At 50.7% G+C, this 25,882-nt stretch overlaps 1 protein-coding gene across 1 annotated transcript in view; it reads left to right on the top strand.

Moving 5' to 3' along the window:
- Positions 1 to 1,233: 1,233 nt before the first annotated feature.
- Positions 1,234 to 25,882, top strand: part of LOC132390522 (UDP-glucuronosyltransferase 2C1-like) — a 32,369-nt gene continuing 7,720 nt past the window's right edge. Inside the window, exons 1-2 of the mRNA XM_059963139.1 lie at positions 1,234 to 1,496; positions 2,545 to 2,662. Of these exons, the coding sequence (XP_059819122.1) occupies positions 1,234 to 1,496; positions 2,545 to 2,662 (381 nt within the window). The remainder of the gene's footprint in view (positions 1,497 to 2,544; positions 2,663 to 25,882) is intronic.

Consider the following 25,882-nt stretch of genomic DNA (forward strand, 5'->3'; position numbering starts at 1 on the left):
ACTCTGGGTACTTTGCTTGAGGTTGTCTGGGTTCCTCTTCAAAGCTGTGTCTGTGTGCACTTGCGACCCCCCCCCCCCCTCCCCCACCTACCCCCCAATCTTTGATGCAAAATAATATCACAACCTCCTTCTCTAAATCAATCAAAAGCCAGAGGAGTTCTGGGTGAAAGGCCAGAGGCAGACTGGAGGTCGTGATCAAGTCGTGAAGGCTGGTCGGAGGCCCAGGTCAAGGCCCAAAGCCTGATAATGTTAGGATCTCGGCCTGAAGGCCAATCAGAGGCCCAGATCAAGGCCCGAAGGCTGATAAGAGGTCTAGATTGAGGCCCAAAGTCCAGTCAGCGGTCCATATCAAAGGCCACTAGCTGATCAGAGGCCTAGATCAAATCCTAAAGGTTGATTGGAAGTCCAGAAGTTGTGGCCCGAAGGCTGGAACCTCAGGTCTGTGAATCTCTGCAGCTCAGCCAGAAAAACTGGGGCCCATTCTGTGTGAATCCACAGATTTGCTGGAGGCTGGAAGCTGAAGGAGGCCTGTACAGGGTTAGAGGACTGTTTCTCTGTGTGTGCTGGACAGAGGACTCGTCTGGCTGTTGTTACTTCGTATGTTCTGCATTTGTTGTGCTTGGTGGTGTTTGTCGAGCATTTTGGCACCAGAATGTGTGGCGGCCCTTGGCGGGCTGCCCTCCAGCTCGTCCTTGGGAGCGTTGCTTGCAAACGCAAGTGGTAAACTTCATTCGAGATTCATGCGTGTTGGCATCGGAGCCGACGGGTCTGGGGTCCACAGGCGGGCAATTTTGCGGTGATGAAGGGTTTCGGCCCGACGCGTCGTCTCTACCTCCTCCCGTAGATGCTGTCTGGCCTGCTGAGTTCTGCCAGCATTTTGTGTTTTTATTGGTACACTTCATTGTCAGTTTTAACGCACATGCAATGAATCGCCCGAGTCTGAAACTACCAGGGTGCAGCGAAAAGCCCGTCTTGGGGACCGCTCATGCAGATGAGGTCATTACGCAGAGCAGTGAGGTAGACCAATGAACTACCCGTTGCCCCATGAGAGCCTGGTGCACAGGGACACCCTGATCCCCCCCCCCCCCCCCCCCGCCGGTACAACGACACAACGCAACCTCGCCAAATCACTGGCGTATGCTGTTTTGTGAGAGCAGTGCATGATTTTTAAAAAGACTACGTATTACAATTAAGACATATTCTTTGAAAAAATAAATTAAATAAGGAAGCAACATGGGAGCGCAGTGCAGGCAAGATGGCGACGAGGTAGACCATGAGGTCAGGACTCCGTCCTTGGGCGGCATTTGGTGGAAGTTGTCCGTGAGCCGGGTGGGGCGTGCCAGCAAGGCTTTTGGGAGAGGGGCAGAAGCGGGTGGCATCTTTGAAGGGGGTGGGGGGGGGGGGAGCGGTCGAGGGGACGTTGGGCGTGCCCTGAAGTTGTCTCTGTTACGATCTTGCTGTGAGCGCTCGTTGGAGGAAAATGTCTCTGGTGGCAGGTGAGTTGGAACAAGTCATTCCAGTCATTCCAGTAGTCCTTAAACTACTCAGGGATCAATCTAACCCTTCCCTCCTACATAACCCTCCATTCTTCTATTATCTGTGTGCCTACTTAAGAGTCTCTTAAATGTCCCGAATGTACCTGTCTCCACCAGCACCTCCGGGAGGGCGTTCCTACCACCTTCTGTGTAACGCAAAACCTACCTCGATACTTCCCTTCAACCACCTTAAAACTGGGCTCCCTCGCATTAACCATTTCTGTCCTGGGGGGAAAAATCTCTCTGGCAGTTCACCCTATTGATGCCTCTTACGATCTTGTCAACCCTCAGCCTGCTTTGCACCAAACAGAAAAGCTCTTTTTTTTAAACAAAATACACTTTATTCAAAAATAAAATTAGGTACAATAAACCATTCAATGACTCTCAGTCCTTTACAAATGTTTCCATTGCAGTCTTTACATTCCCACACTTTTGCCACCCACGTGGCCCTCTGTTACTTCATATTTACATACACTTGTTCAGGGGTATACACCCCGCCCCCCTACCCCTCAACTCCCAGTGGAGAAGAACCCTAGACTGTGGTCCTTCCCCACCGGGCCTTCGCAGTGGCTACACCGAGTTTGAGTGCGTCCCTCAGCACGTACTCCTGCAGCCAAGAATGTGCCAGACGGCAGCACTCCGTGTGCTGGTCGACCGTCAAGTTTCAGACAGAAAAGCTCTAACTCGCTCAGCCTGCCCTCATGAAATGTGCTCTCTAATCCAGACAACGTCCTGGTAAATCTCCTCTGAACCCTCTCTAAAGCTTCCACATCCTTCCTGCTGCGAGGCGACCAGAACGCAACACAATACTCCAAGTGTGGTCTGACCAGGCTTTTATAGAGCTGCAACATTACCTCACAGCTCTTGAACTCTGAGCTGTTAGTCAGCCTCTCATCAAATTTCTTGAAGAGTCACACCCCCTCAGTGTAGAGGATTAACAACCTGACAACTCCTTTGCAGAGACTGGATTGGCACTGCTGCTGTTGCTCTCTCTCTCTCTCTGTACCAGGTACGCGACTACTAGTGACTTCTCTGTAACCGCTCATGGATGCCCGGCGACGGGCTCTAAGACACCCGTGGGGTCTGAAGGTGGCAGGGTCTCCGTGTCACTGCCCAGGGCTCTCCGGGTAGGGAGGTGGAGGGTGGTTGGAAGGAGGCAGCGGGTTCCTACCTCATGAGCGGGTCTCCGGCAAGAAGAGGGAACGAGGAGTTGGGTGCGCCACGCTCTCTGACAGTCTGAGCTGTCCATGCAGTCAAAGGAGGCAAGTGGGCTGCACTGAATTTCAATGGGATGGGTAGAGCTGATGCCTCACAGCGCCAGAAGCCCTGATTCCAGCCCAAATTCCACCTCTCACCCTGAGTGTGTGTCTCTCTCTGTCTCACTCTGTGTGTGTGTGTGTGTGTGTGTGAGATTCTTTCTCACTGTGTGTCTGTCTGTCTCACTGTGTGTGTGTGTGTGTGTGAGATTCTTTCTCACTCTGTGTTTCTGTCTGTCTCACTCTGTGTGTGTGTGTGTGTGTGATTCTCTCTCACTCTGTGTTTCTGTCTGTCTCACTCTGTGTGTGTGTGTGTGTGTGTGTGTGATTCTCTCTCTCACTGTGTGTCTGTCTGTCTCACTCTGTGTGTGTGTGTGTGTGTGTGTGTGTGTGTGAGATTCTCTCTCACTGTGTGTCTGTCTGTCTCACTGTGTGTGTGTGAGATTCTCTCTCACTCTGTGTTTCTGTCTGTCTCACTCTGTGTGTGTGTGATTCTCTCTCACTCTGTGTTTCTGTCTGTCTCACTCTGTGTGTGTGTGATTCTCTCTCACTCTGTGTTTCTGTCTGTCTCACTCTGTGTGTGTGTGTGTGTGTGTGTGTGTGTGATTCTCTCTCTCACTGTGTGTCTGTCTGTCTCACTCTGTGTGTGCGTGTGTGTGTGTGTGTGTGAGATTCTCTCTCACTGTGTGTCTGTCTGTCTCACTCTGTGTGTGTGTGTGTGTGTGTGTGTGAGATTCTCTCTCACTGTGTGTCTGTCTGTCTCACTCTGTGTGTGTGTGAGATTCTTTCTCACTCTGTGTTTCTGTCTGTCTCACTCTGTGTGTGTGTGTGTGATTCTCTCTCTCACTGTGTGTCTGTCTGTCTCACTCTGTGTGTGTGTGTGTGAGATTCTTTCTCACTCTGTTTCTGTCTGTCTCACTCTATGTGTGTGTGTGTGTGTGTGTGATTCTCTCTCTCACTGTGTTTCTGTCTGTCTCACTCTGTGTGTGTGTGTGTGAGAGATTCTCTCTCTCACTGTGTTTCTGTCTGTCTCACTCTGTGTGTGTGTGTGTGTGTGTGTGATTCTCTCTCTCACTGTGTGTCTGTCTGTCTCACTCTGTGTGTGTGTGTGTGTGTGTGTGTGATTCTCTCTCTCACTGTGTGTCTGTCTGTCTCACTGTGTGTGTGTGTGTGTGTGTGTGTGTGAGATTCTCTCTCACTGTGTGTCTGTCTGTCTCACTGTGTGTGTGTGTGTGTGTGTGTGTGTGTGTGATTCTCTGTCTCACTCTGTGTGTGATTCTCTCTCTGCCTCACTTTCTCTCACTCTGTGTGTCTGTCTGTCTCACTCTGTGTCTGTGTGTGTGTGTGATTCTCTCTCTCTGCCTCACCCTCTCTCTCACTCTGTGTCTCTCTCTGCCTCACTCTCTGTCACTGTGTGTCTGTCTGTCTCACTCTGTGTGTGTTTATGTGTGTGTGTGTGATTCTCTCTCTCTCTCTGCCTCACTCTCTCTCACTCTGTGTGTCTCTCTCTGCCTTACTCTGTGTGTGTGTGTGTGTGTGTGTGTGTGATTCTCTCTCTCTCTGCCTCACTCTCTCTCACTGTGTGTCTGTCTGTCTCACTCTGTGTGTGTTTATGTGTGTGTGTGTGATTCTCTCTCTCTCTCTGCCTCACTCTCTCTCACTCAGTGTGTCTGCCAGCGTGTTTCTATGTCACTGTGTATGTGTCCGCCTCTCTCTGAGGGTCAGACCGGACGATACGTTCACGCTGGGTACACAACATTAAAGTTCTCTTCAGGCGGAACTCGGCCGATGCAGGAATCCGAAACACAGTGCACACGCTCGCCTGGCGGCTGAGTTCGTCCAGCCCGTTCTCCCCCTCTGCCCGGATCGGGTTCGCTCAGACAGCCCCTCCCCGTCTCCTTGGGCAATGCCCAGCCGTCGCTCACAGTCTGACCCGCCAGGACAGGCTCGGGAGATCTCTCCCTCTTCCACGGATGAGAGTGGGGAAGCTCAGACCGGATACCAGAGAACAGAATGAGGCCATTTGGCCCATCGGGTCCTTTCTGTCTTCAGGGCTGATTTGGTCATGAGGGATAATATTCTCCCTGTAACCTTTGAAGCCCTCACTAATCAATAACCCATCAACCTCCGATTTTAAAATACCCAAAGACTTGGCCGCCTGTGACAGTGACTTCCACAGATTCCCCTCCCGGTGATGCCTCTAGATTTTCTTTGACAGCTAGCAACATTGCACGGGCCAGGAAATTTTTACACGGCTTGGAAACTGGGTGGGGGAGGGGCAACTTTCAATGATTTTCTTTGTGATATGCATATCATGATTATTGAGAATGAAAATTAGAAAAAAAATTCATCAAAGGGTATGGTGAAATACAGGGCAACCAAGAAATCTTACATGTTCCAAGAACCCTTTTCTCGTCCGTCTTCATTCCAGCAACAAAGGCGACGTGCACGGGAGCACTTCAGTTACTGCGCTACCGCGCACCCACAACTCATCTGCCTAAAGAAATGTCCCCCTTATCTCCTTTCTAAAGGGATGTGCTCCTGTTCTGAGGCTGTGCCCTCTGGTGCTGGACTCCCCCCAACTATCGAAAACACCCTCTCCACATCTGCTCTGCCCAGGCCTTTCAATGTTCAATATGTTTCAACACCCCCCCCCCACCCCCAGCTCTTCTGAACTCCAGTGAGTACAGGCCCAAGCCCATCAATGGTCCTCAAATGTTAACCCCTTCAGTCCCGCGCACCTCCTCTGGACCTTCTCCAAGGCCAACACATCCTTTCTCAGACAAAACCTGGGGAAATCCACTTAAGAGGGGGAACAGGGGTATGACTAGAGACCCAGCTCCGTGTGACCCTGACCCTGTGTGACCCCTGCCCCTGTGACCCCTGCCCTGCGTATCATTTAAAAAAAACTAACGATTGGTCGCGCATACATTGAAACACCGCACGAACCGTGAAGCGCACCATTTTGCGTCAATGCCCAACACAGTGCGAGGGAGGGGGGTGGCAGCCTGCGACTGTCACCACCATTCACCAATGGGCATGTCTCCGGACTGTGCGGGGGAGACGGGGGCACCCGGAGGAAACTCACGCAGTCACGGGCAAGAGCGGACAGACTCCTCAGTTGGGGCGGCGGGAATTGAACCTGGGTTGTGCTAACCGTGCCGCCACATCCCGGCTCCGAGGGTTATATGGTTCCCCTGGTGTGTGGCTGGGAGCCAGAGAGGGCAGTGGAACTGAGGCAAATGTAGAGAAGCTTTAAGATGAGATTGGATGGTCTGGGTGTCTGGTAACATTACTGGGGATTTGGATGTACTGGTGTGCCTGGGATTCGGAGAGTGGCAGGGTGGTGCTGAGGGGTTTACAGACAGAGAGGGTACTATAGGGGGCTACAGATATGGGGATGGGTGTGGGAACTGAGGGCAGTCTCAGAGACAGTGAGGATTGTAGGGGAGACAGGGTTACAAAGACATGGAGGGTTATGGTGAAAGAAGGGGTTACAGAAACTGTGGGGCGTATAAAGAAGGTGTTACAGAGACTGGGAGTGGTGTAGGGAGAGAGGGTTACAATGACAGGGAGGGGTGTTACGGAGAGGGGGGTTACAGACATGTGGAGGGGTGTAGGTACTGGAGGAGGTTACAGAGATGGGGAGGGGTGTAGGGAGAGATTATGGAGGGGTATGGGGAGGGGGTTACATTACAGACAGGGAATGGGTAACAGATAGGAAGGTCCCTTCTCCAGGCAGAGCCCCAGCTTTATTCACCCTCGGTGTGGAAACTGTCAATGCCTCCCAAGCCTCACCCTTTCCCGGGCAGCCCGGTCTCCCTGAATGGTCCTAATGGTTGACTTCCTAAGACCTCCTCACCCCAGGATCGTCCTGTGCATGGGAGGTGGGAAGAACAAGGTGATAGCTGTGGGGAAGGGCCACTGACCTTCCTTGCCCTCCACCCAGCCTCTGTACCCCTTCCGAGAAGTACATTCCTTGGCCCACACCCTATTGCCTCGGTGGCCAGCCTTATCACCCCCATCATCTGAGAGGAGTGTCTGTGTCGCCAGTTGGCCGGGATTGTGGAATCTTCACCTCTGCCTGAACCTGCATTCCAGTCCTCCAGCCCCGACACCCACCTCCGCGTCCTCCAGAAACCCTCCCTTCTCTCATCAGCCCTTCTCCCCCCGCCTGCCGGCTGAGATGGACCCCGGCTAGCCAGGCATTCCAGCTCCCTCTCCCTCTCGCCCTCGTCCCCCATCCGCCACTCAGCGAGGCACCTCATCACTGCCTTCCTGCGTGGACCTCACTTCCCCCACAGAATCCAGAAGGTTCGGTCACTGAGATCCACAGTAAAGCTACAGCCTCTCAGTGCCAGAAATCCCAGTTCGATCCTGACCACTGTCTCTGTATCTGTCTCTCCCTCTCTCTCTGTAACTGTCTCTCCCTCTCTCTGTATCTGTCTCTCCCTCTCTCTCTGTAACTGTCTCTCCCTCTCTCTGTAACTGTCTCTCCCTCACTCTCTGTAACTGTCTCTCCCTCTCTCTCTGTAACTGTCTCTCCCTCTCTCTGTAACTGTCTCTCCCTCACTCTCTGTAACTGTCTCTCCCTCACTCTCTGTATCTCTCTTCCTCACTCTTTGTAACTGTCTCTCCCTCTCTCTGTAACTGTCTCTCCCTCACTGTAACTGTCTCTCCGTCCTCTCTGTATCTGTCTCTCCCTCTCTCTGTATCTGTATCTTCCTCACTCTCTGTAACTCCCTCACTCTCTGTAACTGTCTCTCCCTCACTCTCTGTATCTGTCTGTCTCTCTTTGTATCTGTCTCTCCCTCACAATCTGTATCTGTCTCACTCTCTCTGTATCTGTCTCTCACTCTCTCTGTATCTGTCTGTCTCTCTCTGTGTAACACTTACCCAAAAGGCTGGTATATGTCTCGGGGAAATGGAGTTCCAGCCACTCACCAATCCACTTCCCGTACACGCAGGTGCTGTGAGAATCGAGTTTATGCCTCGCGCCCGCCAACAGTATCAAACCCACAACAAATACTGTTATGAAATACACTTTAAAGAGTTTACTAAAATTAAAAGAGTAGTAGGCAATACAATATATGTATATATATATAAAAGGAAAAAAACAAAAGGCGCCAACATATCAAAGTTCAGTCTGTTTTGTGCACTCGTTGGAGCTCAATCAACGAACCATTCGACCCATCCGGCCGTCGCACCTGGGACCACCCCGGTGGTCTTACGAGCAGTCCAGCGCACGTCCACCTTCCTCGGCGTCTTCCTCGGCCTCCCCCTCACACCAAAAACCTGCGAAAACCCCTCCCCCAAGTTCCCAGCCTCTCAAGACACAATGACATTCCCCATTGATTAACAAATGAATGCAATTACCATATCAGCCATTCTGAAGCAAAACGACGGCGAGAGAAACACTTATCCGACAAAGAAGCATTCCTGCTCGAAACAAACCAAAGAAGCCATTTTGAGTAACATACACAGGACATTGTACATTCTCTCCCCACCAGCAAATGACATGCCCTCATGGCATTACCAGAGTTCCCCAACGCTTCTTGCAACACACAAAACCCAACCCAGGTGCAGAAAGCAGTGACATAACTACCCAGAGCAGTAGAAATCACACTCGATTCTCCCGGTACCACATATGTCAACCACTCCGGGGGGCGCCTAATCCTCTGAGATCTCCATACCCCTTCTGTCTCACTGGGCTCCCTCGTCACCTGCGACCCCACTGTCTCGGACACCCCAGGTTTACCTGACAGACCCGCACCCCCTTCCTCACAGGGGTCCTGCCTCACCTGAGATCTCTCCGGCTCACGCTCGGGTTCCACCCTCTCTCCCACCAATGTAGGCTGCCTCTCCATCTGACCCTCAAGACCTTCCCTCCTCTCACCCAATTCAGTATGGGAAGGGCCAGGAGTCTCCTCTCCTGGTACTGGAGCACCAGCGAATGGGAACAGGGCCCACTCATCTGACTCGTCCTCCTCTGAATCGGTAGCCATTCCCGGGTGAGGGACCCGTCCCCGCTCTTCAGCAGCGGGCTCTTCCCGTTCTCCGCGCCCTCGCAGAGTCCTTGTACTGGGCGTAACCTCCCACTCGGGCTCCTTATCCACCTGCACTGCTTGACCCAGTGGCAGCAGGTGATTCCTATGGAGTACCTTGATAGGCCCTTTTCCATCCTCGGGTTTCACCCGGTAAACTGGCAGGTTCGGCATCTGGCTCTCTATTACATAGGGGCTGGCCGCCCATCGATCTGCCAACTTGTGCTTACCAGGGAGTCCCAAATTCCGTAAAAGGACCCGGTTGCCCGGTAATAATTGGACAAGCTTCACCTTTCGATCATACCGCATCTTATTCCTCTGATTTTGTTTGGTAGCCGTCGCCTCGGCCAACTCGTACGCCCGCTGTAACTCCCTCTTCATGTCGGACACGTACTTTAGATGGGACTTCCCGGGAAATTCACCCACTCCACCTCCAAAACACACGTCAATGGGCAACCTCGCTTCCCGCCCGAACATCAGATAATAGGGCGAGTACCCTGTAGCATCATTGCGAGTACAATTGTAACAGTGAACCAATTGTCCAAGATGACGACTCCACCTGCTTTTCTGCCCAATCTCCAGCGTCCCGAGCATATCCAACAGGGTCCTGTTGAACCTCTCTGGCTGAGGATCTCCCTGTGGGTGGTAAGGGGTAGTCCTGGATTTCTCAACCCCAAGCATAGTCAGTAATTCATGGATAAGGCGGCTCTCAAAGTCCCACCCCTGATCACTATGGATTCGCCTGGGAAGCCCGTAATGCACAAAATACTTCTCCCATAACACCTTCGCCACTGAGGTCGCCGCCTGATCCTTGGTGGGAAATGCCTGAGCATAGCGAGTGTAATGATCGCTGATGACTAAGACATTCACGGTGTTGTTGGTGTCAGGCTCAATCGACAGGAAATCCATACATACCAGGTCCAGAGGTCCCGCACTCTGCAAGTGCGATAGTGGAGCCGCCAACGCTGGCAGGGTCTTCCTCTGGATGCAACGACGGCATCCCCTACAGTATTCTTCGACGTCCCCCCTCATCCGGGGCCAGTAGAACCGGTCTTTGAGTAATCCATAGGCCTTTTTCACCCCCAAGTGTCCAGAATCATCATGTAAGGCCTGGAGTACAGCCTGGCGATACTCCTCCGGCAGGACCAGTTGCCAACAGCGGGGTTGGTCCGGAGGCGTCGTTACCCGGTACAAGATTTTGTTCTTTAACTTCAACCGAGACCACTCCTTCAACAACAGAGACACGCATGGGTGTTTCGCCTTCTCAGCCAACGCCCCATCCCCCTTCTCGACCGCTCTCCACACTGTGCCAATGCCCGGGTCATTTTGCTGAGCAGTTGCCACTTCCCCCGGACTCAGTTCCGGCAACAGTTTAGTCCCCAGTGCGGTCAGGTCACAGTAAACTAGGGGTATGGCGTCATCAAAAACCCCCAAATGGTCCACGGCTCGTTCCAGCCTCCCTCTTCCCTCGGCCTTCACGGTGATAACAAACTGACACATCGCCTTCACTCCAGGGGCAGGGACACTCTCCCACTCCTCGTCCCTCTCCTCCTCCCCCGGCTCCCGACGAGACAATGCATCCGCATCGATATTCTTGCTTCCGGGGCGGTACCTCAGGCTGAAATCATATACCGACAAGGCCGCCAGCCACCGATGTCCTGTGGCATCCAGCTTCGCCGAAGTCAAAATATAAGTGAGAGGATTGTTATCCGTTCTCACCTCAAACTTGGCTCCGTACAGGTAATCGCCCAGCTTGTCCACCACCGCCCACTTCAGCGCCAGGAACTCCAACTTGTGAGTGGGATAGTTTCTCTCCGATGGCGACAAGCTTCGGCTGACAAAGGCTACCGGCCTCAATGCTTTGCCACGCTCCTGGTACAGAACAGCCCCGAGACCCTCTCGGCTGGCATCCGTGTGCAGCACATATGGCTTCTGGGGATCGGCAAAAGCCAACACCGGGGCCAGGGTCAGTGCCCATTTCAAAGATCGGAACGCCTCTTCACATTGATCATCCCATCTCGAGCCAAAAGGTTCCGCCGGGTTCCAGTATCCTCCAGTGTCCTGCCTCTGGTTCCCCGTCCTCTTCTTCCCCACCGGGGGATAGCCACACAACAGCTGAGTCAACGGGTGACACACTTTGGCGTATCCTTTCACAAATCGCCGGTAATACCCACAGAACCCCAAAAATGAGCGCAGAGCACCCACTTTCTGGGGTCTCGGCCAGGTGGTCACGGCCTCTATCTTGGTTGGATCAGTAGCCACTCCCTCTCGCGAAATGATATGGCCAACGTAGCTGCCCGACGACTTGCAGAACTGGCATTTGAAAACTTCAACCCTTCTTCATTAAGCCGGCCCAACACCTTCAACAGCCTCTCCTCATGTTCCTCCAAAGTCGATCCAAACACTATCAAATCGTCCAGGTACACCAGCACCTCCAACAGATTCATATCCCCCACAGTTCTCTCCATGAGCCTCTGGAAGGTGGCTGGGGCTCCGGATATGCCTTGGGACATTCGTTCGAACTGAAAGAACCCCAGGGGCAGATAAAAGCGGTCTTCTCTTTATCGGCCGCACTCATCGGGATCTGGTAATACCCACTTCTTAAATCCAGCACACGGAACCACTTCGCACCGCTCAGGCAGGCCAACGCATCCTCGACTCTTGGGACAGTATATTGATCAGGGACAGTTCGCCGATTCAACGTCCTGTAGTCAACACACATGCGCACTCGCCCATTCTTCTTCCATGGAACCACTATTGGGGACGCATAAGGACTTCGAGACTCAGCTATGATTCCGGCCTCTTTCAACTTGCACAAGTGCTGTCGCACGTCCTCAACATCTGCCGGAGCCAGCCGCCGGGATCTCTTTCGGAACGGGGTGTCCTCCATCACCCGGATGGTGTGGCGAGTGCTTTTGGCGCAGACAACATCAAACTCGCCCCGAGATAAAAACAGCTTCCATCTTCAGCATCTTCTCCACTAGCCGGTGTTTCCACTCCGGCGACACAGGGGAATCCCCGAAGTTAAAGGCTTCAGCGGTCAGCTCCCTTCGATGCTCCGATCCCTCCCCGTTAGGGGTCCTCACTGGTGCGCTAGACATTACCGTCACCGGGAACAGATGTGCCAGCGGCATTCCCCTCTTAAAGGTGATTTCTCTTGCCGTGGTGTTCCTGACACTTATAGCTATACGCCTCGCATGTACCACCCCTGGTCTTTTGCACTTTGGGCCTCACCAGCGCCCCCGCTGGAAATCGTGTCACCCCTTCAAGATCGCCTGGGGTGTCTACTAACAGGGCTTCTCCCGTCGGCACTCCTGGGAATCTGGGGGTTCCCATCACTAGGGCTACCTCCCCGGGTCGGATCACCTTGGGCCTCGCCTGCGTACACCACACCGTCCCTCGTTTACACTCCGGGTCCAGCCCTTGGGAGGCAACCCCTTCTGCGAACACTGCTCGAAACACTGGATGCACCGAGAGGGTCTCCAGAAAGTCTTCCCCCCTTTCTCCTTACAAGCTCCCAGGAGCCGTCGCACAGCTGGGGAGTTAGTCCCCACCAGGAGGGCAGCACCACCGGTTTCCACCGGGTCAGGACACACCAACACCAACGTCTCAATAGCTTCCGACACTCCCACATCGCCCTCCGAGAACTCCAATCTCACCGATAGGTACCCATCGTACGGGTAGTCGCCCTCGCTCACACCCCAAATCTGCAGGGCGTCAAATGGCGTTACAGGCAAATGCGTTAGATATTGGTTGTAGAAAGACCGGTACAATAAAGTCACCTGCGATCCCATATCAAGAACGGCTTTTGCGTAAATTCCCTCTATCCGTAGACCCACACTGGCACGGGGTCCTACCAGCCCATCCGGAATAGAGGCGTGGGCACCCGGTGGTCTTCCGGCTGATCTCTGGGAACGTGTCCCTCCAGAGGCTCCAGTCCGTTCCCTCACTGAGCCTCTCCTAAGTTTCCCGACACCTCTCCCTTTTTAGTCATAGGGGGGCTTGTCCTCCGCGGGATTCCTTGTCTCTCACAATCCCACCTAAAATGTCCCTCCTCTCCACAGCTATAGCACACCCTCGGCCTTCCACAGTCCCACCTGAAATGCCCCTCTTTCCCACAGTTAAAGCACACGCTGCCGGCCGCCCCTCCTCTTCCAGGACGGCTCCCGCTCCCTACCCACTGCACTGATCGCCCCTGAGAGTAGGAACCTCCCCTGTCCCTCCCCTCCAGAGGGGGTTCCCTACTTCCCGGGGGGGGTTGTCATTCCTACACCCAGCCACCACTTCCTGTATCGCTGAGGATCGCTCCTGTAGGCCCGCGCCCCTTTTCCGCCCCAATGCTCTCTCTTCCTCTCGCACCTCTCTAATCAGTTGCCCAAAGGATGGAGGGGGACCTTTCCTATAAGCTTGCCGGATAGTCCTCCTCCAGAGAGCCACTGAATATCTGACTCATCCTCACGCTAGCCATGTCAGTCGCCTTCACTACCCCCCAGCGCCGCAGCCCCGAGAGCATCCCCTCCATCCTAAATATGTACTCGGAGAGCTTTTCCCCTCTCCATTGTTCCAGGCGTTGAAACTCTGCTAAAAGCAGCCAGGGTTCCCCTGACAACCCAAACGCTCCCTCCAAAACTTCCATGCATTCCTCCACTGAGGCCCCAGGCTTCTCAGCTTTCAACTCCCGGACGGTTTTGGCTCCTAAACCCCTCAAACTTCCCACCAATTGCTGCCTCTTCTCCTCCTCTGAGCCTGGCCACTCCTCTAACATCAAAGACGTATGCTCGATCCAGGTCTCATAGTCCACCTCCCCATCCAGAGTAGACTTGGCTCCAGAAAACACCCCCAGCTTCAGCCGTGGCCTCTCGGCCACCCCCACCAGGGAATTAAGTGCGGCTGCCAGCTCTCCTGGGGAGCGGGGCTTAGTCACGGATCCCTCCTCCCTCCTCACTTTACTAGTGCCGGCCACATCTCGGGGGTCCAGCTCTAGCTCTAACTCCTCCTCCGATGTCTCCTCAGCCTCATCCTTGTAGAAGTGGAGCCCCCACGTCCCCTCCTCCCCCGGTACACTGACCGTCGCCGGCAGTTCCTCTGTCCTGACGTCAGCACTCGTACGAACCAACACCCAGATAGACTCCACCTCTTTACCACACCATCTAGCTACCAATTCTACCTGCCCAATACCCATCACCGAACTTAAGCCCCGCGCTATCGCGTCACCCGAAACTCGAACATCCACTCCGCTCACTACACATGTGTACTGTACCGGTACATCTTCAAACTGGCACCAACAAAAAAAATCTTATCTCTGTCCATTCCTCTTTGCTGCCTGCGCGATTCCACAGCCCCTGACAATCCAATCCGGGACGAGCCCCCACAAATGTAACACTTACCCAAAAGGCTGGTATATGTCTAGGGGAAACGGAGTTCCAGCCACTCACCAACCCACCTCCCGTACACGCAGGTGCTGTGAGAATCGAGTTTATGCCTCGCGCCCGCCAACAGTATCATACCCACAACAAATACCATTATGAAATACACTTTAAAGAGTTTACTAAAATTAAGAGTAGTAGGCAATACTATATATATATATATATATAAGGAAAAAAACAAAAGGCGCCAACTTATCAAAGTTCAGTCTGTTTTGTGCACTCGTTGAAGCTCAATCAATGAACCATTCGACCCATCCGGCCGTCGCACCTGGGACCACCCCGGTGGTCTTACGAGCAGTCCAGCACACGTCCACCTTCCTCGGCATCTTCCTCGGCCTCTCCCACCAAAAACCCGCAAACCCCCCCCCCCCCCCCGTTCCCAGCCTCACAAGACACAATGACATTCCCCATTGATTAACAAATGAATACAATTACCATATCAGCCATTCGAAAGCGAAACAATGGCGAGAGAAACACTTATCCGACAAAGAAGCATTCCTGCTCGTAACAAACCAAAGAAGCCATTTTGAGTAACATACACAGGACATTGTACATCTGTATCTGTCTCTCACTCACTATCTATATCTGTCGCTCACTCTCTGAATCTGTTTGTTTCTCTCTACATCTGTCTCTCCCTCACTCTGTATCTGTCTCGCACTCTGTATCTGTCTGTCTCTCTCTGTATCTGTCTCTCCCTCACTCTCTGTATCTGTCTCTCTCACTCTCTCTGTATGTCTCTCACTCTCTCTCTGTATCTGTCTCTCTCACTCTCTCTGTATCTGTCTCTCCCTCACTCTCTGCGTCAGCCTCTCCCTCTCTCTCTATCTGTCTCTCACTCTCTCTGTATCTGTCTGTCTCTCACTGTATCTGTCTCTCCCCCACTCTCTGTATCTGTCTGTCTCACCATCACTCTCTGTATCTGTCTCTTTCTCTCTCTCTAACTGTCTCTCTCACTGTATCTGTTTCTCTCCCACTTTCTGTATCTGTCTCTCCCTCTCTCTACATCTGTCCCTCACACCCTCTGTATCTGTCCGCCTCTCTCTCTCTCTCTGTGTATCTGTCTCTCCCACACTCTCTGTATCCGTCTGACATTTTTTGTATCTGTCTCTCCCTCACTCTCTGCATCTGTCACTCCCTCTATCTGTATCTGTCTCTCACTCTCTCTGTATCTGCCTCTCCTTCACTCTGTATCTGTCTGTCTCTCTCTCACTCTCTGTACCTGTCTCTCACTCTCGCTGTATCTGTCTCTCCCTCTGTATCTCTCACTCTCTGTATATGTCGCTCCCTCACTCTGTATCTGTCTCTCACTCTCCTGTATCTGTTTCTCCGGCACTCTGTATCTGTCTGTCTCTCACTCTCTGTATCTGTCTATCTCTGTATCTGTCTCTCAATCACTCTCTTTATCTGGCTCTCCCTCACTCCCGGTAGCTGTCTGTCTCTCTCTCACTCTCTGTATCTGTCTCTCACTCTCTCTGTATCTGACTCTTTCTCTCTCTATCTGTCTCTCTCCCACTCTCTGCATCTGTCTCTCCCTCATTCTCTTTATCTGGCTCTCCCTCACTCTCTGCATCTGTCTCTCCCTCTCTCTGTATCTGTCTCTCACTCTATATCTCTCACTCTCTGTATATGTCACTCCCTCACTCTGTATCTGTCTCTCACTCTCCTGTATCTGTTTCTCCGGCACTCTGTATCTGTCTGTCTCTCTCTTACTCTCTGTACCTGTCTCTCACTCTCTCTGTATCTGTCTCTCAATCACTCTCTTTGTATCTGTCTTCACTCTCTCTGCATCTGTCTCTCTCTTCTCTGTACCTGTCTCTCACTCTCTCTGTATCTGACTCTCTCTCTCTATCTGTCTCACTCCCACTCTCTGCATTTGTCTCTCCCTCATTCTCTTTATCTGGCTCTCCCTCACTCTCTGTATCTGTCTCTCCATCTCTCCCTGTAGCTGTCTATCTCTCTCTCACTCTCTCTGTATGTCTGTCTCTCTTTGTATCTGTCTCTACCTCATTCTGTCTTTCTCTCACTCGCTTTGTATCTGTCTCTCCCTCACTCTCTGTATCTGTCTCTTACTCACTGTCTGTATCGGTCTCTCCCCCACTCTCTGCATCTGTCTGTCTCTCTTTGTATCTGTCTCTCTGTCATTCACTATATCTGTCTCTCCCTCACTCTCTTTGTATCTGTCCACTCTCTCTGTATCTGTCTCTCGCACACTCTGTATCTGTCTGTCTCTCTTTGTATCTGCCTCTCCCTCTCACTCTATATCTATCTCTCCCTCACCATCTTTCTCTCATCTCTTTGTATCTGTGTCTCCCTCACTCTCTATATCGGTCTCTCACTCTCTCTGAATGTCTCTCTCTCACTCTCTGTACCTGTCTCTCCCCCACTGTCTGTATCTCTGTCTCACTCTCACTCTCTGCATCTCTCTCTCTCTATCTCTCTCTCTGTATCTGTCTCTCCCTCACTCTCTTTGTATCTGTCTTCACTCTCTCTGCATCTGTCTCTCTCTTCTCTGTATCTGTCTCTCCCTCATTCTCTTTATCTGTCTCTCTCTCTCTCTGTGTACCTCTCTCCCTCACTCTGTATCTCTCTTCACTCTCTCTGTATTTGTCTCTCCGTCACTCTCTGTATCTGTCTCTCCCTCATTTTCTTTATCTGGCTCTCCCTCCCTGTAGATGTCTATCTCTCTCTCACCCTTTGTATATGCCACTCTCTCTCACTCTCAGTATCTGTCTCTCTATATCTCTCTCTCTCTGTATCTGTCCCTCCCTCAGTCCCTGTAGCTGTCTGTCTCTCTCTCACTCTCTGTATCTGTCTCTCACTCTCTCTGTAAGTCTGTCTCTCTTTGTATCTGTCTCTACCTCACTCTATCTTTCTCTCACTCGCTTTGTATCTGTCTCTCCCTCACTCTCTGTATCTGTCTCTTACTCACTAACTGTATCGGTCTCTCCCCCACTCTCTGCATCTGTCTGTCTCTCTTTGTATCTGTCTCTCTGTCATTCACTATATCTGTCTCTCCCTCACTCTCTTTGTATCTGTCTTCACTCTCTCTGTATCTGTCTCTCGCACACTCTGTATGTCTGTCTCTCTTTGTATCTGCCTCTCCCTCTCACTCTATATCTATCTCTCCCTCACCATCTTTCTCTCATCTCTTTGTATCTGTGTCTCCCTCACTCTCTATATCGGTCTCTCACTCTCTCTCTGAATGTCTCTCTCTCACTCTCTGTACCTGTCTCTCCCCCACTGTCTGTATCTCTGTCTCACTCTCACTCTCTGCATCTCTCTCTCTCTATCTCTCTCTCCCTCTCTCTCTGTATCTGTCTCTCCCTCACTCTCTTTGTATCTGTCTTCACTCTCTCTGCATCTGTCTCTCTCTCCATATCTGTCTCTCCCTCACTCTCTTTGTAAGTCACTCCCTCACTCACTCTGTGTCTGTCATCACTCTCTGTATCTGTCTCTCACTCACACTATCTGTATCTGTCTGTCTCTGTATCTGTCTCTCCGTCACTCTCTGTATCTCCCTCTCTCTGTATCTGTCTCTCACTCTCGGTATCTGTCTCTCCGTCACTCTCTGTGTCTGTCTGTCTCTCTGTTTATCTCTCCCTCTCTCTTTGTATCTGTCTGTCTCACTCTGCATCTGTCTCTCACTCACTCTGTATCTGTCTCTCTCTGTCTGTCTCTCACTCTCTGTATCTGTGTGTCTCTCTCTGTATCTGTCTCTCCATCACTCTGTGTATCTGTCTCTCCCTCACACTCTGTATCTGTCTCTCACTCTCTCTGTATCTGTCTCTCTCTCACTCTCTGTATTTGTCTGTCACTCACTCTTTATCAGTCTGTCTCTCTCTGTATCTGACTCTCCCTCACTCTCTGTATCTGTCTGTCTCTCTCTGCATCTGTCTCTCCCTCTCACTCTCTGTATCTGTGTGTCTCACTCATTATCTGTCTCTCCCCCTCTCTCTGTATCTGTTGGTCTCGGTATCTGTCTGACTCACTCTGTATCTGTCTCTCTCTATCTGTCTCTCCCTCTCTCTGCATCCGTTTCTCGCTCTCTGTATCTGTGTGTCTCTCTCTGTATCTGTCACTCCATCACTCTCTATCTGTCACTCCATCACTCTCTGTATCTGTCTCACCCTCACTCTCTGTATCTGTATCTCAGTGTATCTGTCTCTCCCTCACTCTCTGTATCTGAATCTCAGTGTATCTGTCTCTCCCTCGCTCTCTGTATCTGTCTCTAACTCTCTCTGAATCTCTCTCTCTCTTTGTATCTGTCTCTCACTCTCTGTATCTGTCTCTCTCTCACTCTCTGTATCTGTGTGTGTCTCTCTCTCTGAATCTGTCTCTCCCTCACAATCTGAATCTGTCTCTCCCTCACTGAATCTGTCTCTCACTCTCTCTGTATCTGTCTCTCCCTCACTCTCTGTATCTGTCTCTCACTCTCACTCTGTATCTGTTGTTCTCGGTATCTGTCTGACTCTCTCTGTATCTGTCTGTCTCTCTCTCCGTATCCGTCTCTCACTGTATCTGTCTCTCCCTCATTCACTGTATCTGTCCATCTCTCTCTCTTTCTCTGTGCGTATCTGTCTCTCCCTCACTCTCTCTCTGTATCTGGCTCTCCCTCACTCTGTATATCTGTCTGTCTCTCTTTGTATCTGTCTCTCCCTCACTCTATATCTATCTCTCTCTCACTCTATCTTCCTCTCATCTCTTTGTATCTGTCTCCCTCACTCTCTGTATCGGTCTCTCCTCTCTGTATGTCTCTCCCTCACTCTCTGTACCTGTCTCTCCCCCACTCTCTGTATCAGTCTGTCTCACCCTCACTCTCTGCATCTTTCTCTCTCACTCTCTGTATCTGTCTCTCCCTCACTCTCTGTATCTGTCTGTCTCACCATCACTCTCTGTATCTGTCTCTTTCTCTCTCTCTAACTGTCTCTCACTGTATCTGTCTCTCTCCCACTTTCTGTATCTGTCTCTCCCTCTCTCTACATCTGTCTCTCACACCCTCTGTATCTGTCCACCTCTCTCTCTCTCTCTCTCTGTATCTGTCTCTCCCACACTCTCTGTATCCGTCTGACATGTTTTGTATCTGTCTCTCCCTCACTCTCTGCATCTGTCTCTCCCTCTATCTGTATCTGTCTCTCACTCTCTCTGTATCTGCCTCTCCTTCACTCTGTATCTGTCTGTCTCTCTCTCACTCTCTGTACCTGTCTCTCACTCTCGCTGTATCTGTCTCTCCCTCTGTATCTCTCACTCTCTGTATATGTTGCTCCCTCACTCTGTATCTGTCTCTCACTCTCCTGTATCTGTTTCTCCGGCGCTCTGTATCTGTCTGTCTCTCCCTCACTCTCTGTATCTGTCTATCTCTGTATCTGTCTCTCAATCACTCTCTTTATTTGGCTCTCCCTCACTCCCGGTAGCTGTCTGTCTCTCCCTCACTCCCGGTAGCTGTCTGTCTCACACTCACTCTCTGAATCTCTCTCACTCTCTCTGTATCTGTCTCTCACTCTCTCTCTATCTGTCTCTCTCCCACTCTCTGCATCTGTCTCTCCCTCATTCTCTTTATCTGGCTCTCCCTCACTCTCTGCATCTGTCTCTCCCTCTCTCTGTATCTGTCTCTCACTCTGTATCTCTCACTCTCTGTATATGTCACTCCCTCACTCTGTATCTGTCTCTCAATCACTCTCTTTGTATCTGTCTTCACTCTCTCTGCATCTGTCTCTCTCTTCTCTGTTTCTGTCTCTCACTCTCTCTGTATCTGACTCTTTCTCTCTCTATCTGTCTCTCTCCCACTCTCTGCATCTGTCTCTCCCTCACTCTCTGTATCTGTCTCTCACTCACGCCCTGTAGCTGTCTGTCTCTCCCTCACTCTCTGTATCTGTCTCTCCATCTCTCCCTGTAGCTGTCTATCTCTCTCTCACTCTCTCTCTGTATGTCTGTCTCTCTTTGTATCTGTCTCTACCTCATTCTGTCTTTCTCTCACTCGCTTTGTATCTGTCTCTCCTGCATTCTCTGTATCTGTCTCTTACTCACTAGCTGTATCGGTCTCTCCCCCACTCTCTGCATCTGTCTGTCTCTCTTTGTATCTGTCTCACGGTCATTCACTATATCTGTCACTCCCTCACACTCTTTGTATCTGTCTTCACTCTCTCCGTATCTGTCTCTCGCACACTCTGTATCTGTCTGTCTCTCTGTATCTGTCTCTTTCTCTCTCTGTATCTGTCTCTCCCTCACTCTCTTTATCTGGCTCTCCTTGTAGCTGTCTGTCTGTCTCTCACTCTCTGTATCGGTCTCTCACTCTCTCTGTATCTGTCTCTTTCTCTCTCTGTATCTGTCTCTCCGTCACTCTCTGTATCTGTCTGTTCCCCCCCCCCCCCCTACTCTCGGTATCGGTCTCTCCCTCACTCTCTGTATCTGTCTCTCTCTTCTCTGTTTCTGTCTCTCACTCTCTCTGTATCTGACTCTTTCTCTCTCTATCTGTCTCTCTCCCACTCTCTGCATCTGTCTCTCCCTCATTCTCTTTATCTGGCTCTCCCTCACTCTCTGTATCTGTCTCTCACTCACGCCCTGTAGCTGTCTGTCTCTCCCTCACTCTCTGTATCTGTCTCTCCATCTCTCCCTGTAGCTGTCTATCTCTCTCACTCTCTCTGTATGTCTGTCTCTCTTTGTATCTGTCTCTACCTCATTCTGTCTTTCTCTCACTCGCTTTGTATCTGTCCCTCCCTCACTCTCTGTATCTGTCTCTTACTCACTGTCTGTATCGGTCTCTCCCCCACTCTCTGCATCTGTCTGTCTCTCTTTGTATCTGTCTCTCCGTCATTCACTCTTTCTGTCTCTCCCTCACTATCTTTGTATCTGTCTTCACTCTCTCTGTATCTGTCTCTCGCACACTCTGTATCTGTCTGTCTCTCTTTGTATCTATCTCTCCCTCTCTCTCTATATCTATCTCTCCCTCACTATCTTTCTCTCATCTCTTTGTATCTGTGTCTCCCTCACTCTCTGTATCGGTCTCTCACTCTCTCTGTATGTCTCTCCCTCACTCTCTGTACCTGTCTCTCCCCCACTCTCTCTCTGTACCTGTCTCTCCCCACTCTCTGTATCTGTCTGTCTCACTCTCACTCTCTGCATCTCTCTCTCTCTCTCTGTGTATCTGTCTCTCCCACACTCTCTGTATCCGTCTGACATTTTTTGTATCTGTCTCTCCCTCACTCTCTGCATCTGTCTCTCCCTCTATCTGTATCTGTCTCTCACTCTCTCTGTATCTGCCTCTCCTTCACTCTGTATCTGTCTGTCTCTCTCTCACTCTCTGTACCTGTCTCTCACTCTCACTGTATCTGTCTCTCCCTCTGTATCTCTCACTCTCTGTATATGTCGCTCCCTCACTCTGTATCTTTCTCTCACTCTCCTGTATCTGTTTCTCCGGCACTCTGTATCTGTCTGTCTCTCCCTCACTCTCTGCATCTCTCTCTCTCTCTCTCTCTCTCTGTATCTGTCTCTCCCTCACTCTCTTTGTATCTGTCTTCACTCTCTCTGCATCTGTCTCTCTCTTCTCTGTATCTGTCTCTCCCTCATTCTCTTTATCTGTCTCTCTCTCTCTCTGTGTACCTCTCTCCCTCACTCTCTTTGTATCTCTCTTCACTCTCTCTGTATTTGTCTCTCCGTCACTCTCTGTATCTGTCTCTCCCTCATTTTCTTTATCTGGCTCTCCCTCCCTGTAGATGTCTATCTCTCTCTCACCCTTTGTATATGCCACTCTCTCTCACTCTCAGTATCTGTCTCTCTATATCTCTCTCTCTCTGTATCTGTCCCTCCCTCAGTCCCTGTAGCTGTCTGTCTCTCTCTCACTCTCTGTATCTGTCTCTCACTCTCTCTGTAAGTCTGTCTCTCTTTGTATCTGTCTCTACCTCACTCTATCTTTCTCTCACTCGCTTTGTATCTGTCTCTCCCTCACTCTCTGTATCTGTCTCTTACTCACTAACTGTATCGGTCTCTCCCCCACTCTCTGCATCTGTCTGTCTCTCTTTGTATCTGTCTCTCTGTCATTCACTATATCTGTCTCTCCCTCACTCTCTTTGTATCTGTCTTCACTCTCTCTGTATCTGTCTCTCGCACACTCTGTATGTCTGTCTCTCTTTGTATCTGCCTCTCCCTCTCACTCTATATCTATCTCTCCCTCACCATCTTTCTCTCATCTCTTTGTATCTGTGTCTCCCTCACTCTCTATATCGGTCTCTCACTCTCTCTCTGAATGTCTCTCTCTCACTCTCTGTACCTGTCTCTCCCCCACTGTCTGTATCTCTGTCTCACTCTCACTCTCTGCATCTCTCTCTCTCTATCTCTCCCTCTCTCTCTGTATCTGTCTCTCCCTCACTCTCTTTGTATCTGTCTTCACTCTCTCTGCATCTGTCTCTCTCTCTGTATCTGTCTCTCACTCTCTCTGTATCTGTCTCTCTCTCACTCTCTGTATCTGTGTGTGTCTCTCTCTCTGAATCTGTCTCTCCCTCACAATCTGAATCTGTCTCTCCCTCACTGAATCTCTCTCTCCCTCACTCTCTGTATCTGTCTCTCACTCTCACTCTGTATCTGTTGTTCTCGGTATCTGTCTGACTCTCTCTGTATCTGTCTGTCTCTCTCTCTCCGTATCCGTCTCTCACTGTATCTGTCTCTCCCTCATTCACTGTATCTGTCCATCTCTCTCTCTTTCTCTGTGCGTATCTGTCTCTCCCTCACTCTCTCTCTGTATCTGGCTCTCCCTCACTCCGTATATCTGTCTGTCTCTCTTTGTATCTGTCTCTCCCTCACTCTCTATATCTATCTCTCTCTCACTCTATCTTTCTCTCATCTCTTTGTAACTGTGTCTCCCTCACTCTCTGTATCAGTCTCTCCTCTCTGTATGTCTCTCCCTCACTCTGTACCTGTCTCTCCCCCACTCTCTGTATCTGTCTGTCTCACCCTCACTCTCTGCATCTGTCTCTCTCTCTCTCTGTATCTGTCTCTCTCTCTCTGTATCTGTCTCTCCCTCACTCTCTGCGTCTGCCTCTCCCTCTCTCTCTATCTGTCTCTCACTCTCTGTATCTGTCTGTCTCTCTCTGTATCTCTCTCCCTCTCTCTCTTTATTTGGCTCTCCCTCACTCCCTGTAGCTGTCTGTCTCTCTCTCACTCTCTGTATCTCTCTCACTCTCTCTGCATCTGTCTCTCCCTCTCTCTCTGTATCTGTCTCTCCCTCTCTCTCTGTATCTGTCTCTCACTCTCTCTGTATCTGTCTCTCCCTCTCTCTCTGTATCTGTCTCTCACTCTCTCTGTATCTGTCTGTCTCTCTCTGTATCTGTCTCTCCCTCACTCTCTTTATCTGGCTCTCCCTCACTCTCTATACCTATCTCTCCCTCACTCTATCTTTCTCTCATCTCTTTGGTTCTGTGTCTCCCTCACTCTCTGTATCTGTCTCTCCCACTCTCTCTGTATCTGTCTCTCATTCACTCTCTCTGTATCTGTCAGACTCACTCTGTATCTGTCTCTCACTGTATCTGTCTCTCCCCCGCTCTCTGTTTCTGACTGTCTCACCCTCACTCTCTGCATCTGTCTCTCCCTCTCTCTCTGTATCTGTCTCTCACTCTCTCTGTATCTGGCTGTCTCTCTCTGTATATGTCTCTCCCTCACTCTCTTTAACTGGCTCCCCCTCACTCCCTGTAGCTGTCTGTCTCTCTCTAACTCTCTGTATCTGTCTCTCACTCTCTCTGTATGTCTGTCTCTCTTTGTATATATCTCTACCTCACTCTATCTTTCTCTCACTCGCTTTGTATCTCTCTCTCCCTCACTCACCCTCTGTATCTGTCTCTTGCACACTCCGTATCTGTCTGTCTCTCTTTGTATGTCTCTCCCTCACTCTCTGTACCTGTCTCTCCCCCACTCTCTGTATCTGTCTCTCTCTCTCTCTCTGAATGTCTCACCCTCACTCTCTGCATCTGTCTCTCTCTCTCTCTGTATGTCTCTCCCTCTCTCTCTGTATCTGTCTCTCCCTCACTCTCTGCGTCTGCCTCTCCCTCTCTCTCTATCTGTCTCTCACTCTCTCTGTATCTGTCTGTCTCTCTCTGTATCTGTCTCTCCCTCTATCTTTCTCTCATCTCTTTGGTTCTGTGTCTCCCTCACTCTCTGTATCGGTCTCTCACTCTCTCTGTATGTCTCTTCCTCACTCTGTACCTGTCTCTCCCCCACTCTCTGTATCTGTCTCACCCTCACTCTCTGTTTCTGTCTCTCACTCACTCTCTCTGTATCTGTCAGACTCACTCTGTATCTGTCTCTCACTGTATCTGTCTCTCCCCCGCTCTCTGTATCTGTCTGTCTCACCCTCACTCTCTGCATCTGTCTCTCTCTCTCTCTCTCTCTCTCTGTATCTGTCTCTCACTCTCTCTGTATCTGGCTGTCTCTCTCTGTATATGTCTCTCCCTCACTCTCTGTATCTGTCTCTCACTCACTCTGTATCTGTCTGTCTCTCTTTGTATGTCTCTCCCCCACTCTCTGTATCTGTCTGTCTCACCTTCACTCTCTGCATCTGTCTCTCTCTCTCTCTGTATCTGTCTCTCCCCCACTCTCTGTATCTGTCTGTCTCACCCTCACTCTCTGTATCTGTGTCTCCCACTCTCTCTGTATCTGTCTCTCACTCACTCTCTCTGTATCTGTCAGACTCACTCTGTATCTGTCTCTCTCTGTACCTGTCTCTCCCCCACTGTCTGTATCTCTGTCTCACTCTCACTCTCTGCATCTCTCTCTCTCTATCTCTCTCTCCCTCTCTCTGTATCTGTCTCTCCCTCACTCTCTTTGTATCTGTCTTCACTCTCTCTGCATCTGTCTCTCTCTTCTCTGTATCTGTCTCTCCCTCATTCTCTTTATCTGTCTCTCTCTCTCTCTGTGTACCTCTCTCCCTCACTCTGTATCTCTCTTCACTCTCTCTGTATTTGTCTCTCCGTCACTCTCTGTATCTGTCTCTCCCTCATTTTCTTTATCTGGCTCTCCCTCCCTGTAGATGTCTATCTCTCTCTCACCCTTTGTATATGCCACTCTCTCTCACTCTCAGTATCTGTCTCTCTATATCTCTCTCTCTCTGTATCTGTCCCTCCCTCAGTCCCTGTAGCTGTCTGTCTCTCTCTCACTCTCTGTATCTGTCTCTCACTCTCTCTGTAAGTCTGTCTCTCTTTGTATCTGTCTCTACCTCACTCTATCTTTCTCTCACTCGCTTTGTATCTGTCTCTCCCTCACTCTCTGTATCTGTCTCTTACTCACTAACTGTATCGGTCTCTCCCCCACTCTCTGCATCTGTCTGTCTCTCTTTGTATCTGTCTCTCCGTCATTCACTATATCTGTCTCTCCCTCACTCTCTTTGTATCTGTCTTCACTCTCTCTGTATCTGTCTCTCGCACACTCTGTATCTGTCTGTCTCTCTTTGTATGTCTCTCCCTCACTCTCTATATCTATCTCTCCCTCACTCTCTTTCTCTCATCTCTTTGTATCTGTGTCTCCCTCACTCTCTGTATCAGTCTCTCACTCTCTCTGTACCTGTCTCTCCCCCACTCTCTCTCTGTATCTGTCTCTCCCTCACTCTCTGCATCTGTCTCTCACTCACTCTGTATCTGTCT

Source organism: Hypanus sabinus, unplaced genomic scaffold, assembly GCF_030144855.1.
Source record: "Hypanus sabinus isolate sHypSab1 unplaced genomic scaffold, sHypSab1.hap1 scaffold_942, whole genome shotgun sequence".
Taxonomy (NCBI): Eukaryota; Metazoa; Chordata; class Chondrichthyes; order Myliobatiformes; family Dasyatidae; genus Hypanus; species Hypanus sabinus.